This window comes from Notamacropus eugenii, chromosome 4 (genome assembly GCF_028372415.1).
Source record: "Notamacropus eugenii isolate mMacEug1 chromosome 4, mMacEug1.pri_v2, whole genome shotgun sequence".
NCBI classification, from domain to species: Eukaryota; Metazoa; Chordata; class Mammalia; order Diprotodontia; family Macropodidae; genus Notamacropus; species Notamacropus eugenii.
In genome coordinates, this window is record NC_092875.1 from 70,496,895 (window position 1) to 70,513,279 (window position 16,385).

The 16,385-nt window shown below is 39.3% G+C and overlaps 1 protein-coding gene and 1 pseudogene across 1 annotated transcript; both read left to right on the top strand.

Annotated features, from left to right (window-relative positions):
* Window positions 1–1,209: 1,209 nt before the first annotated feature.
* Window positions 1,210–2,133, top strand: LOC140502240 (vomeronasal type-1 receptor 3-like). Its single transcript, XM_072606533.1, has one exon. It carries the CDS (start codon window positions 1,210–1,212, stop codon window positions 2,131–2,133), a length of 924 nt encoding a protein of 307 aa, XP_072462634.1.
* A 10,947-nt stretch (window positions 2,134–13,080) lies between these two features.
* Window positions 13,081–14,740, top strand: LOC140502241 (aquaporin-9 pseudogene; annotated as a pseudogene).
* Window positions 14,741–16,385: the final 1,645 nt, after the last annotated feature.

Here is a 16,385-nt window from a genome sequence, read left to right on the forward strand (position 1 = left end):
TGTATTGTGTTGATTCATCAAAAATTTTCTGCAGTTGTTTTATGTAATCTTATATAAACTTATTTCATGTAATCAAAATTATCGATTTTATATACTGGGAACCTCTCTAGCTGTTCTTTAGTCACAAATTCTTCTACATCTTGGGACTCTAGGGGATCATGAACAAAGGTGATAATAAGCCAAAACTCTTCAGATACTCTTAGGATCTCAAATGAAGAACTAGCCAGGACCTTCTAGGTACCCCAAGCCAAAAATGAAAATTGAAGCTGAGGTACTAGTCCAGAGGAGAAAGGGTTACTTAAGGAGTATCTCAATTTAATTTGAAAGCAAGTGCACATTTTGCCCAGAGTACTCTTCTAAGGGCTGAAGAACATAAAAGAAGAAGTGCAAACAGAAGTCATGGTTAAAGTAACAATTAACTAGAACTGAGATGTAAAATTTTTTTCCCACAGGCTCCATGCAGCCAATAAAATTTCCAAGTGCCTCCTAAAACCAATTGGTATGTAACTGGGAAATGTATAACAAAAAAAATTTTTTTTAAATAGTACAATACAGATATGACAGATTATTGAAATGTACACAGGTCAATATGCTACTAGGAGGGATCCATTTCTATTTGAGTTCAACATCACTGGATTAGAAGACCACAAATATCCTTCCTACTAACGTTCTATAATTCAAAGATAAAGAGCATGTGGTAATATGAGAACCTTTGACTTATAGCTCTTTTCCCTTTTTTTCTTATTTCCCTCACACAACAGGACTACACAAAGATCCTTGGCCTATGTATTGGACTCGTTTGGTCCTCCACTAACGAGATCTGCAGGACCCAGTGAAGGAGAATCTATGGTGTAAATTGCAGAATGTTAATTTTGACTTTAATTAGAGACTAGTACTTTGAGTAGTTGTAAGTAGAAAAATTCAGTCCTATAAAAATTCTCGGTCTCCATAATTGACTTCAACTCTATCTCTTGCTCATGATATTGGCCAGAGTTAGAAGAACTGTTGACTAAGGCTCTGAGCAAGAAAAAAGCTGTGCATCTTTCCTAAAATACTTATTTCCATCCACACAGGTATAAGAATGAGGCAGGTTTAGTGTTTTGACCCTCTCTCATGGACTGGAATGCTATGGCATGATAGTGAAGAAACTATTCTGTATCCTCTTTGGTTTTTTCTACCTGACTTATTGTGCCCTTTAAGACACATAGAATGCTTTCAAAAATATTCTGTCTTGGGATTGTTTTTCTTGCTGCAACCACAATAGGCACTATAGCAAATTTCTTCCTCTTTACTGCTTACATGTTAACCGTCCTTGCTGGCAACAAGATGAGTTCTTTCACCTTTATTTTCACCCAGCTGACCTTGGTGAACTCCACTATGCTTGTTAGCAAGGGAATCCCACAAACATTGCAGGGTCTGGGATGGAATGATTTCCTGGATGATGTTGGCTGTAAAGTTGTATTTTACCTTCGCAAAGTGAGTGAGGGCCTTTCAATTTCTTTGACTTGCCTCCTGTGTGCCTTGCAGGCCATCACCATCAGCCCAAGTAATTCCAGGTGGACAAAGTTCAAAGTTAGAAACACACAACAGACCACTCCCTCCTATCTCTTCTGTTGGATCATCAATCTGCTGATAGAAACTCCTGTAGCAATCATTGTAAGAGGCCCAAGAAGTGGCACCAACATTACAAAAATATTTGATAGTGTGTTTTGTATTTCAGAACACATTATAGGTGCATATTTGACAATAATAACTTTTAGAAATGTGTTTTGTTTAGGGCTCATGGTATTAGCCAGTGGCTACATGGTGCTTCTCCTACACAAACACCACCAGAACCTCCAGAAAATTAGGAGTACCAACCTCTCACCCAGAAGACAGCCTGAGATCCAAGCCACTCAAACCATCCTTTTACTCATGAGCACATTTGTCAGCTTTTATGCACTCACCTCCATTTTTACTCTTTTTCTCAGTTATTTTGAGCAAAAGTCTCCCTGGATGTTGCCTACTGCTATCTTCCTGTCACTGTGTTACCCAACCATCAGTCCCTTTGTATTGATTCCTACAGCTCTCAGGGATCCCTCAACTGTCTGGGTCAAAAAAACATTCTCACTCTCACGCTGGTCACAAATGTAAAGATGGAGGCAGTAGTATAACGTCACTGCCTCCTGTCACTACTAGCCTCCTCATAGTTCATGAAACTAGGAATAAGATCCAAAGAGACTTCTAATCTAGAAAGATCAAATAAGATCAGAATCTTATTGTGATATCATCAACGTCACAGCAGAGATGAAACACACCTCTTGATCCTATAGCAAAACCTATTGCAAAGAAGGATGCCTCTGAGGGTAAGAAGATGGGGTTTAATTCTTCTTTCCAATGTTATCTCTTCAGATATATGTAAATGGCAATCATTTCCTGACTTAATCTTCTCTCTTCCAGGCTTAATATCTCCATTCCCTTCAAGTGATCCTAATGTAACCAGAAGGAGACTTACCTATCATTTTGGTTACCTTCTTCCTGATGTTTTCCAGTCTTTCCGGAACCTAATACAGTACTCCATATGTGGTTTGACCAGTACAAATTATAATAGCCTTATCACATATACCATGCTTCTCTAACCGCATTCTAAGATTTAATCACCTTTTCTGGCTACTACATCATACTCATTTTGATCTTTTGCTCAATGAAAAATTCCCAACTTTTAGTTACATAAACTGCTGTCTAACTATGTGTACTTCATTTTCTTCTTCTGAACCCATTAGGAAAGTAGTATTTGTGTTCCTATTATATCTCATTTTATTTCTTAATAGTAAGGACATTCCCCACAACTGGGTCACCAGAACATCCTATCCAAGTTCAAAGTGCTATCTGAATGAATACCCCATCAAATCCATAGTAGATGAGCACTAACCAAAATGTTTACTTTTATCAGTCAGTCAGATGAAACATTACTTCAAACTTAGTGAAATTAATAAGCAATATGTCATGATGTGAAAAGAAAAGATTCCCCCAAGCACAAATGTAATAATTTTTCAGATATTGAGATACATGAGAGCAGCATGTAACCAGGAAACATGCATGGAGGACGCATTTAGTGTTGGAAGTATGGGCCCCACGTGTGTGAAGAGAGGCCTACATGTGGTGAAGATATTGTTGGTGTATGCATGTGGCTCAAAAGGAAGCAGATTAGACTTCTCTATCATTCTACAAGGAAGATATTTATTCCTGCGAGGTTAAGCAGAAGGTTCGGGTCAGATATCATTCTTTTTCTCCCCAAAGGGAGACAGGAGTGTTAGATTATAATTGTGTTTATCTGCTCCTTTAAGTGTTTTTTGCCTAGGACATATGACAAGGTCATATCTAACTTTTGATCATTTAGTCATTATGGGGAAGGATGGCCACAAGTTCTACATCCAAGGCTTGACTTCTTCCCCACCTATTACCAGTACTACAATGAGCATGTACCAAATAGCCACAAAACACATTTATCCAAACTACAGAAAAGCCCAAATCAGAGAAGGTATATAGTTCTGACAATCTATACCAAATGATACAGAGTAAAAGAGCTTTTCCCGTTGGTAGAAAAGTAACTCAGGTCAACCAAAAGAGGAGGACCTGGATCTCAGTGAAGAGAAAACTCTCCAAAGTCCCAAGAGTAGCAAATTGGGAATAGGGACATAATGAAGACTGACTGTACCTCCCATGTCTTCCCACAGTCTTTTTCATTAGCAACCTGAAGTGGGGTGGGTTCTTTCCATCTTTTCTCTCGAAACTGGAAGCCAATTCAATGTTATGCTTGAAGATTCACATTTTGACAGTTCCCATAGGAACTCTCAGAATCTCCGCCTCTGCCAATAAGAAAGTCACATATAAATGGGCTTGGGACATCCACTTGTGGTGAATGCATAGTGAATAAATATGGATAATGGGACATATGAGAAGAACTGATGAGGACAGGGCATACATATGACTAAACATGTACAAAAGGAATATGATGATATATTATCATACTGTTCCATGCCCCCTGCTCGTGGGCATTATACCTCCACTATCCAATAGACATCAACACCTCCCACCATGAGGTCATAAAATCTTCGCATCAGGGTGTTTCTCACCTATCCTAGTAGGTAGCAATAAAAGCCAGAACAATATTGGCTGTGCTTATCTGTTCTTTTTTGTGTCCCTGCTTGGTGGCAATTTGAGATTGTTATGGACTAAGCCCAACTCAATCTCTTCAAGTGCTTCAGATTCAAAATAGAAACTACGTGAGATACTTATAAACCATTAAATAACTATCCAAAGGATATTTTTTAGCCAGTGCAGAGAAAGAATTTTTTACCTAGGATATAATAATCAAAATATGTTTATTAGCTATTTACTATGCATGAGATTCTGTGCTGTTCTTAGAATACAAAGAAAAGAAAAATCAGTTCTTGTTCTCTGAAAGCTTGCATTAATTCAATTGGACACTTCTTCCTTGTCCTTTTGTTGGATATAATGGTTGGCCAACCAAAAGTCTGTGGAAAGAATTAACTCAGTGATGTTATCCTTATCGAACTAGGATAATTGTCTCAATGATGGTTTCGTAACCTTGCGCAGAAAAACAAAACATTCACACAGCATACAATCATAACTATCTTTCTCAGGAGACAAAACTCACCATTAAAGCACAAACAAAAAGTAAACAAAACTATAAAAAAGTAAAATACCTAAGGTCACCAATGTCAGTTTCCTAGGAAGCAATACAGAAGGGGGAAGAAATTTAATTATTTCTTTTTTTAAATTTTATTTTTCATTTTAACACAGTTTATAACAGATAAAACAATTCAAATTTATGGTCAGGTGATGCTTCTTTTTAAAGCATTTACTATATTGACCACAAAAGAATTTTTTTACAAGCATTAACCAACTGAGACACAAATAATATTTATGTTGCTAACTTCACAAGCTCTTGACCTAATTGTTTCCACAATATTACTAAGAATTAAAGGACCCTAACTTATTGTTGTTGGTCTAAAGTCCTATGCCTAATAGCTTAATTTTAGACTTAACCTTGGATGTTCGCCTACTAATAATCTATAACTTAATAGATTTGGTATTAAGCTTACAAACTTCTTGACTATAAGAAATTGCCACCAAGAGTAGGGACATTGCAGGGAGACAATATCTCCCCAACTTCATGTCAATTCTAAGCAGGAGTAGATTGTCCACTTGCATTCAGTCAGGCTTAAAGTCTGTCAGGTGTCAGTGGGGAAAATGAGTCAGGAGAATCCTACCTCAGCCCAGGCTGAACAGTCACTCTCCCACCCTTCCCATGAGATCACCTTTTGCAGTTCATACCAGGATCTCACAACTTACTGACATCATGGATTGGAGGCTCAGACTGCCTTTCTGGCTATCCATATCTGGAGTTAGACTCAGAACAACAGTCACTTAATAGTGCGATAGCATTTAAAAATGGCAAATTCCAATAACCAGCTTTCAAATATGATTATAATTTCACTTTGGCTAAGGGACACCTTTTGAGGCAAGTCTTAAGTGGATTGCATGCCTTTCTATACATGTTCTAGTTCCTGATTAAATAGCAATCATAAAATCAAATTTACCATTAAAACCTTAACTTTTCCATCCATACCAAATTTTACCCGAGGTTACCTTCCTCTAGGAAATTTAAACTAAAATTCTTTTGCCCAAACTAAAGATGTCATGGATTTATTCTCAGAAATTAATTCAGTCAGTTATTTTAATACTAATTGCTTTTACCTCACTTTGTAACATGTCCAATTTTTCTCCCCATCACTCCCTTCCCCCACCCCCTAATATCTTGCATTCTGATTACGCCTTCCCTCAATGTATCCTCCCTTCTGTCACACCCCACCCTTCCCTTATCCCTATCTCCTCTCTTTTCTTGTAGGGAAAGATGAATTTCTATACCCCATTCCCTATATTTCTTATTTCCCGATTATATGCAATAAAAATTCTCAACATTCATTGCTAATACTTTGAATTCCAACTTCTCTCCCTCCCCTCCTCCCTCCCCAGCCCTACTGAGAAGGCAGGCAATTCAGTACAGACTGTGTGCATCTTTCTACTCCACCATCTTCTCAATTATTTCTGATTCTCTATTACATAACCTGCTCTTAGGTTTCTACTTTCCATTTTTAAATTAAAATGCTATTTTCAGTTCTGACTTCTTTTCTTCTTTCCTCTCCCTTTCCTACCCAATTAGAAGGCAACTAAAACAAAAGCTGTTACAAACAAGGATAGCACTGGAAAACAAATTCTCACATTTCTCATGTCCAAAAAAAAAGAATAAAGAAAGAAAGAACAGAGAAAAGAAGGAAGGAAAAATACAAAAAATGGAAGAAATGGAGGGAGGGAAATTGCATATGTTTTATTTTGAATTCTGAGTCTATTTGCTCTTTCTGAGGAGGTGGATAACAAGTCTCTTCAAAAAGTCCTTTGGAATTCAGGGTTGGATCAGCTAATTTCATCTTCTTCATCTTCATCTTTCGTCTTCAATCTTCTTCAATGCAGGAGAAAAGGGAAGAGGTGATAGGGGAAACGTGAAGCTTACTCTCTTCACATATAGCTTAAGGAGGGAATAACATGTTCACTAAATTTGGTATGTTAATCTATCTTACACTAGCGGAAAGTAGGGGAGAAGGGGACAGGTGAGGTGAGGGGGATGACAGAAGGGAAGGCAAATGAGAGAAGAGAATAACTAGAAGTAAACACTTTTGGGAAGGGACAAGGTCAAGTGAGAGAATAGAAGAAAAGGGGGGGTGGAGCCAAGATGGCGGAGTAGAAAGACACACATACATGTAGCTCTGAACCCACAGCCCATAAAATATCTGTAAAAAAGAACTCCCAACAAATTCTGGAGCAGCAGAAGCCACAGAACAACGGAGCAGAGGAGATTCTGTTCCAGAGAACCCAGAAAACCGCTCGCAAAAGGTCCGTTGTGCTGCGGACCCAGAGCGAAGCCCAGCCCTGCCTTGGCCATGCGGCACTGAGAGGAGCAGATCCGAGCAGGCTTCAGGGACAGAATCTCCAACAGCCACGCGGGTCCCTCCACCCACAGGTGACAAGGGTGGGTGAGAGGGTCTCTTTGGCGGGTCAAGAGGGGAGTGGGGTGCCCCCATAACTCAGGCCCCCTTGGGAGGCAACAGCGGAGGTGGGAGCAGACCGAGGCTCCCCAAACAGTCAGGAGCCAGGATCCATTGTTGAAGGTCTCTGCATAAAACCCCTGAGGGAACTGAGCCTGTGAGGCGGCCCTGCCCCCACCTGAGCACCTGAACTTGATCTCACACTGAATAGCAGCCCCGCACCCGCCCAAAGCCCTGAGTCTGGGAAGCACCATTTGAATCTCAGACCCCAAGTGCTGGCTGGGAGGATCTGGAGGAGAAGTGGGTGTGAAGAGAATATTCAGAAGTCAAGTCACTGACTGGGAAAATGCCCGGAAAAGGGGAAAAAAATAAGACTATAGAAGGTTACTTTCTTGGTGAACAGGTATTTCCTCCCTTCCTTTCTGATGAGGAAGAACAATGCTTACCATCAGGGAAAGACACAGAAGTCAAGGCTTCTGTATCCCAGCCCACTCAATGGGCTCAGGCCATTAGAAGAGCTCAAAAAGGATTTTGAAAATCAAGTTAGAGAGGTGGAGGAAAAACTGGGAAGACAAATGAGAGACATGCAAGCAAAGCATGAAAAACAAGTAAACACCCTGCTAAAGGAGACCCAAAAAAATGCTGAAGAAAATAATACCTTGAAAAATAGGCTAACTCAATTGGCAAAAGAGGTTCAAAAAGCCAATGAGGAGAAGAACGCTCTCAAAAGCAGAATTAGACAAGTGGAAAAGGAGGTTCAAAAGCTCACTGAAGAAAATAGTTCTTTCAAAATGAGAATGGAACAGATGGAGGCTAATGACTTTATAAGAAACCAAGAAATCACAAAGCAAAACCAAAAGAATGAAACAATGGAAGATAATGTGATATCTCATTGGAAAAACAACTGACCTGAAAAATACATCCAGGAGAGACAATTTAAAAATTATGGGACTACCTGAAAGCCATGATCAAAAGAAGAGCCTAGACATCATCTTCCATGAAGTTATAAAGGAAAACTGCCCTGATGTTCTAGAACCAGAGGGCAAAATAAGTATTCAAGGAATCCACTGATCACCACCTGAAAGAGATCCAAAAACAGAAACTCCTAGGAACATTGTGGCCAAATTCCAGAGTTCCCTAGTCAAGGAGAAAATATTGCAAGCAGCTAGAAAGAAACAATTCAAGTATTGTGGAAATACAATCAGGATAACACAAGATCTAGCAGCTTCTACATTAAGGGATCGAAGGGCATGGAATAGGATATTCCAGAAGTCAAAGGAACTGGGACTAAAACCAAGAATCACCTACCCAGCAAAACTGAGTAGAATACTTCAGGGAAAAAATTGGTCTTTCAATGAAATAGAGGATTTTCAAGCATTCTTGATGAAAAGACCAGAGCTGAAAAGAAAATTTGACTTTCAAACACAAGAATGAAGAGAAGCATGAAAAGGTAAACAGCAAAGAGAAGTCATAAGGGACTTACTAAAGTTGAGCTGCTTACATTCCTACATGGAAAGACAATATTTGTAACTCTTGAAACTATTCAGTATCTGGGTACTGGGTGGAATTACACACACACACACATGACATGCACACGCACACACACATAGAGACAGAGTGCACAGAGTGAATTGAAGAGGATGGGATCATATCTTTAAAAAATGAAATCAAGCAGTGAGAGACAAATATATTGGGAGGAGAAAGGGAGAAATGGAATGGGGCAAATTATCTCTCATAAAAGAGGCAAGCAAAAGACTTATTAGTGGAGAGATAAAGAGGGGAGGTGAGAGAAAAACATGAGGTTTACTCTCATCACATTCCTCTAAAGGAAGGAATAAAATGCACACTCATTTTGGTATGAAAACCTATCTTACAATACAGGAAAGTGGGGGATAAGGGGATAAGTAGGGTGGGGGGGATGATGGAAGGGAGGGCATGCGGAGGAGGGAGCAATTTGAGGTCAACATTCATGGGGAGGGACATGATCAAAAGAGAGAATAGAAGTAATGGGGGACAGGATAGGATGGAGGGAAATATAGTTAGTCTTATACAACACGACTATTATGGAAGTCATTTGCAAAACTACACAGATTTGGCCTATATTGAATTGCTTGCCTTCCAAAGGGAAGGGGTGGGGAGGGAGGGAGGAAAAGAAGTTGGAACTCAAAGTTTTAGGAACAACTGTCGAGTACTGTTCTTGCCACTAGGAAATAAGAAATACAGCTAAGGGGTATAGAAAGTTATTTGGCCCTACAGGACGAAAGAGAAAATGGAGACAAGGGCAGAGAGGGATGATAGAAGAGACAGCAGATTGGTGATAGGGGCAATTAGAATGCTCGGTGTTTTGGGGAGGGGGGAGGGGACAAAAGGGGAGAAAATTAGAAACCCAAAATTTTTTGAAAATGAATGTTAAAGTTATAAAAATAAATAAATAAGAAAAAAAAAGAAAAAAAGGGGGACAGGATAGGATGGAGGGCAATATTTTTAGTCTTACACAACATGATTGTTATGGAAGTCTTTTGCAAAACGACACATATATAGCCTGTATTGAACTGTTTGCCTTCTCAGTGGGGATTGGTGGGGAGGGAGGGAGAGAGGGAGAGAAGTTGGAATTCAAAGTTTTAGAAATGAATGTTGAGACTTGTAATCAGAATGCAAGTTGTTATGGAATTGGGGGAGGGGGAGAGATGGGGAGGAAAATTAGAACTCAAAATTTTGTGGGAATGAATGTTGAAATCTAAAAATAAATAAATAAAACTATTTTTTAAAAAAGAAAATATTGCCCCCAAGCACAAATGTAGTAATTTTTCAGAAGTTGAGATACCATCTTTCCAGGAAATGTAGACGTGATAGAAGCATATAACCAGGAACCATGCATTGAGGAAACATTTAGTATTAGAAGCTTGGGTCCAATATGTGGGAAGAAGGACCACATGTGGCAAAGACATTGTTAGTGTGTGGATATGACTCTGAGGGAAGCAGATTAGACATCTCTAGTCTCTTCTCCCTCACCCTTCTAAAAGGAAGATTTTTATTCCTGCCAACAGGGTAAGCAGAAAGTTATGATCAGAGATTCTTCTTTTTCTCTCACAGGGAGAGGGAGTATCAGATTATAATTATATTTGGTCCTGATGAATATATGGCCACTGGATTCAGATAGCTCAGGAGAAGAAAGTGAGGTTGGTGACCTTGCACAGCCCTCGCTCAATCAATTCAAAGTCAACAGCAAGTCATGTCATCATCTTGATTCATAGTCCTCTTCAAGAAGGAAGTATAAACACAACACAACAATTATATTTAACTGCCCCTTTAAGTGTTATTTGCCTAGGGCATATGATAAGGTGCCATCTAACTTTTGATCATTTAGTCATATTATGGGAAGGATGGCCACAAGCTCTACATCCAAGTCTTGACCTCTTCCCCACCTATTACCAGTACCACAATGAGCACATACCAAATAGCCACAAAACACATTTATCCAAACTAGAGAAAAGTCCTAATCAGAGACGGTATATATTTCAGACAGTATGTACCAAATGACACACAGAGTGAGAGAGCTTTTCCCATTGCGAAAAAGTTAACTCAGGTCAACCAAAAGAGGAGGACCTGGATCTCACTCAAGCCAAAACTCCCCAAAGTCCCTAGAGTAGCAAATTGTGAACAGGGATAGGATGAAGATTGCTTGTACTTCCCATGTATTTCCACAATCTTTTTCATCAGCAACTTAAAGTGGGGTGGGCCTATTCCATCTTCTCTCTCAAAACTGGAAATCAATTCAATGCTATGCCTGAAGATTAACATTTTGACAGTTCCCATGGGAACTCTCAATCCCAAAGTGAGTACTGGCTGAGAGTTGAAGCTCTAACCTCTCATCAACTCTACTCTGACCCCTCACCTAGGACAGAATCTTCACCTATGCAATAACAAAATTACATATTAAGGGGCTTTGGACACACACTTATGGTGAACGCGTAGTAAATAAATATGGACAATGGGACGTATGAGAAGACCCCATATGAATAGGCATATATATAAGGAAACACGTGCAAAAGGCATATGACAATATATTATCATGCTCTTCCATGTCCTTTGCTCCTAGGCATCATATCTCTGCTGTCCAATATATATCAACTCAATGTGGTCACAAAATAATCTCATCAGGGTGTTTCTTTTCAAAACAGTCCATTCCACTCTTTGTCTCTGAATTTTTGGTCATGCAGTCCTCCTCTGTCATCTGGACTTTAATTCTCCAGCATCATATAATGCTATGGGCTCCATTGCTAAGGTGCTTTTCCTAGAAAGTCTCTCCCTGACAGGTACAAGTTAATCCTCTTTTAATGCAGAGTCAAAGCTACAATCAATCTCATGCGCCCTAGTGGGTAGTAACAAAAACCAGAACAATACTGGTTGTGATCATCTGTTATTTTTTTCTGTCCCCGCGTGGTGATGATTTGAGAGTGTGATGGAGTAGGCCCAACTCAAGTTCTTCAGGTGCTTCAGGTTCAGAATAGAAACTAAATGAGATACTCATAAACCATAAAATAATTATTCAAAGAATGTTTTCTTAGCCAGTGCAGAGAAAGGATATTTAGCAAGGATGTAATAAATGAAAAGGCGCTTATTAACCATTTACTATGTATGAGACTCTGTTCTGTTCTTAGGATACAAAGAGAAGAAAAGATCAGTCCTTGTTCTCTGAGCCCTTACATTAATTCAGTTGCACACCTCTTCCTTGCCCTTTTGTTGGACATACTGGTGGGCTGCTGAGAAGCCTGTGGAAAGAACTAACTTTTTATTTACCTTTTTTCTTTAGGCCACCATGAATTTATATCAATGGTAAAATCCTTACTTCTCAGGGATAATTAACTTTCCAGGAGGGTTTTATAGCATTGTGCAGGAAAACTAGTCTAAGCTGTATAGGGATTGAGGTGGAGCTAAGGTGTGGGGAGAAACCATAGCATATTGATGCTACTGCATGTATCTTTGGTCCCAGACCACTGTTTGAAGACATGAGACTAGAAAATTCCTTCTAATTCCCCATTAAATCATTAATTATTATGAGTCTGTATCTCTCAAACTTTCTTCCCTTCCTAAAAGGACCAATAGGTAGCTATGTGGAGCTACTCCTGGGACTGAATCTCTCCCAGGACCTTAACTGAGTAACCAACACATAAAGCTAGAGTGAGAAGAAAAACTTGGGAAAGTGGACAAGGCCAAAACTCTACCCCACTGGGATGAGAATAAATGGCAAGTTGTATAATCTGAATAGCAGAAATGATTAGCAGAATAGAGACATTATTTTATCATGGCAAATATCTGAGGAACTGAAAGAGAAAACAGCAGATTGGAATCAGACACAATGAAGTGAAAAACTCTGAAAGAAAAAAGAAAATACCAATAATGCTTTAAAAATACATAATTTTTATACTGTAAAACACATTGTGGTCAATGAATGTGTTGAATTGAGGATCAGAGGCTCCCCAAGAAAAATAATTAGAGGTCAAAAAGCAATTTTCCCATGTGAAGAAACTCTCCTGCCACTCAGCTTCAATCAATCATCCTAGAACCTCTCAAAAACACATCACAAAAATTATGCTTGTATATTTACTTAGAAACACAAAATAAGAAACCCACAAGTTCACTTAGCTGAATTCCCCCCATCTAGTTGCCATGTCACTACAGTTGCTAAGGAACAGCCTTTTCCATCGCTAAGGGGAAGCGCTATAGTAACATAATGTCACCTGGAAGATCAAAGGGAGAGAGGGGGAAGAGTGGAGTCATTCTTTTGTAATGCTCCATGGAGTCATCGTATCTTCCTGCTTAGTGGACATTAATCAAATATAAAATATTCACTAAGTATCTACTCTGCTAAGTGCTAAGCACTGGGGGTTCAAATAAGGAAAAGAAAAACAGTTCCCTCCCACAAAGACCTTATGATCTAATGGATAACCACAATATATAAAAGGAAGTGATGAAGCAGGAAGAGGATCAAGGTGTGCTGAGAATGGTGGTGAAACGTAAGTACCAAGGTTGATGCAGTCTTGCAAGATGATAAAGTTCTTGGACTGGGGGGAGGGATGGGGTATGAAAGAGATATCCAGTGGAATTCAGCTGGGTTTGCATCAGCATCTCAAAGCACAAACCATTCCCATCAAAAAATTAGAAAAGAAAATTTCTCAGTGTGACAGGAAGCAGAAAGTTTTGCAGTCCAGACCCAAAAATATGTCCACCACCAAATTGGGAGGAATCAGAAATTAACTAACAGGGCAAATAAGGGGGGAAAGCCTAAAATCACCCAAGATTTCAAGAGGAAGAAAAGTTGGTTAAAAACTGAGAGCACAAGCAAACAAATCAAGCAAGAGAATACCACAATTTTTTTAAAAAGATAAATACTAAAATACCAAAAATTATAACTATCTCTAAATAAATATTATAAAGATCCACTGGGGATGGGCAGAGCCAAGAGGGCAGAGTAAAAATAGGGACTTGTTAAAGATCTCCCCCTAAACCCAGCCAAATACCTGTAAAAAAAAAAAACCCTAAAAAATTCATGAGCCCCAGAACCCACAGGATGAGGGAGTGAAGCAAATCTCCAGTCCAGAAGAGCCTGAAATATTAACCAGAAGCAGCTATTGAACAGGGCAGGGAGCAGAGAATAGTTCAGTGTGGACTACACCAGCACAGTTGGGACCTGAGTAGGCCTGGAGAATGGTGGCAGGGGAAGCGGGGAGAACAGATTGAATCACTGGCACCTGTGGTGGTACATAAATAAATGCAGAAAGGTGCAAAAAACCTTCAAAGAGAAACTCATCCTGAAGAACTCACTGGTTAAAGAAACAATTGGAGAATTCCTGGGGATATTCACAGATAGTTGTCCTTGGATGTGGTTCTGTAGCCCAAACAGTCCTCAGTCGAGGGACTGCAGGTGGAGTTGTTACCATAAATATTGGCTTTGCACTGGCTGTTGTAATGGCTGTTTATGTGTCAGGATGCGTCTCTGGTGGCCACATTAACCCAGCAGTGTCCTTTGCTATGTGTCTCTATGGATGGATGAAATGGTTCAAATTCCTTTTCTATGTGGGGACCCAGTTCCTGGGGGCTTTTCTAGGGGCTGCTGTCATCTTTAGAATTTACCATGATGCACTTAGGTCTTTTGCTGAGGGAAAACTGATAATCACAAAAGAAAATGCAATAGCACAGATTTTTGCAACTTATCTGCTTAAATACCTGATCGTAGCAAATGAATTTGCAGAATGTCTACCATATTCCTTCTCTTGCTTGTGTTTGCCATTTTTGATGAAAAAAACTGGAGGACCAAGGGCCTAGAACAGGTTGTCATTGGCCTACTGATCCTTGTCCTTTCTTCCTCATTGGAATTGAACAGTGGTTGTGCCATGAACCCAGCTAGAGACCTGGGTCCCAGACTATTCATAGCTTTCACAGGTTGGGGATTTGAAGTCTTCACAACTGGAAGTTATTTCCAGAGGATCCCAGTAGTGGGTCCATTCTTTGGTGCCACCTTAGGAGGTTTCATGTGTATTTATGGCATTGAAATCCACCATACAGATCTAGTCTCAGAAGAAAAGATTGAACAAGTGGAGGAGAAAAATGAACTCAGTGTGATAACGTAATAGTATGACCCACCCTGGATTGTGCAGTTGATTGTAGCGAAGAGTCTATAACTATGTCTACTCACTAAAAGTAAAAATTTGATGAAGCTGTAAGACTGAAAGCTAGGGGAAAATCCACTCACTTGTGCTGAGCCCATTGGGATAGATACTCCACTGAAAAGCAGTAGGACTAAGCAAGAAGTTGGGATGGAGGCTGCTACCTTTGGCTTTGCAGATTGGGTGTTCCCCTAGGAAAAGGCTTGAGATGGAATCTTCTGATGGAATACAACTTTTCCCCCCTACCCTTTCAGTCTCATCCTTGTGATGCTAGTCTTTGGGGGTAAGATACTTGATTACTGATATGCTCGCCTGGATTTATCCCAATTGCATTATCTGTAAATAAATATTTCATTCAGTGCCATTATACCAGGGCTTTTATCATATGAGTCTCAAAGATTATTTTCTGAGTACCAAGATATATATTCAAAGACTTTCAGTTGTCTCAGTTAACTTATCTGTGACTGGAAGCTTATCTAGCCAGTTGCCAACTCTGCTGCTATAATATATTCACTGGTGGAATCATGCATCCTAGAAATGGTTTTGCCAAAAAAAAGCTGAAAATGTCTGTCAAAAGAAAATATAAACTATACTCATGGTCCTTTAAATTAGTCATGAAAAAAGTGCACTGGCCCATGTATCCATGTCTTTAATAAATCAGAGGAAGACTGAATAAGATCAAGACTTTGATCTGCTGAAAAAAATTACCATCTCCCAGCTCTCTTTTCTATTCCCAATGTGTAAGTTTCCCATGACACTATGACACTGTATATCTGTTGAGAGTGCTTTTGGACACTATCAAGCCCAAGCTGCTAGATTTTGATGAGTCAATTGAGCAACCAGTGGCTGTAGAAGTGAAATGGATTAAGTGTTTGGTCACTCCTGGTCTGCTTTTCAAGATGGCTAAGTACAATGGAATGACCTTTTCTCTGGTCAGTGTTTTGTCTTGTAAAGATTTGGTAGGTATTTGTATTTTGCTCACCAGATAATATAGAAAAAAATACCCAAGAAAGAAGATTGTGCCGTTGGATACTATCATGGGTGTTGTGTAAATTTTGGAGGCCCTAATGGAATTTTTTTGTACCAGGAATATTTGAAAATTGGATTAATCCCCTTTAGAGCAGCGGTATCAAACTCAAATAGAATGTGGATTCGTGAAGGCCACATACTGTCTTTTAAAACATGGAAGTTAGCATCACCTATCTTTTATTGCATTTTTATTTATTTTGTTAAACATATCCCAATTACCTTTTAAATGTCCCAATGCCCATTCGTCTGACAACTCTTTAGGGGGCATAAATTCTTACATAATATCCTAAAATGTAACAGGACCTTCAGTATGCACAATATTTCACTTTCTCTGAATCCTTTAGTTCTAAAGTACTTGTCAAGCATCAGCCAAGAACTACTTAGCATGTTGTAGTCTTCCTGTGCTTTGTCTATTACACTTTGCATTCTAGATAGGGCAGACCAGTGGACTCCTAACTCTAATGAGATTAATTACAATGCGGATAAATATAAGTTCCTGCACTTTGATGCAAAAAACTATCTATATAACTGCACGTATCCAAAGGAAAAGATGGTTGACAAACATTCATATGAAATGACA

Excerpts from the sequence above, each read along its gene's own strand:
- LOC140502240 (XM_072606533.1), top strand. The coding sequence starts at position 1,210 with ATGCTTTCAAAAATATTCTGTCTTGGGATTGTTTTTCTTGCTGCAACC.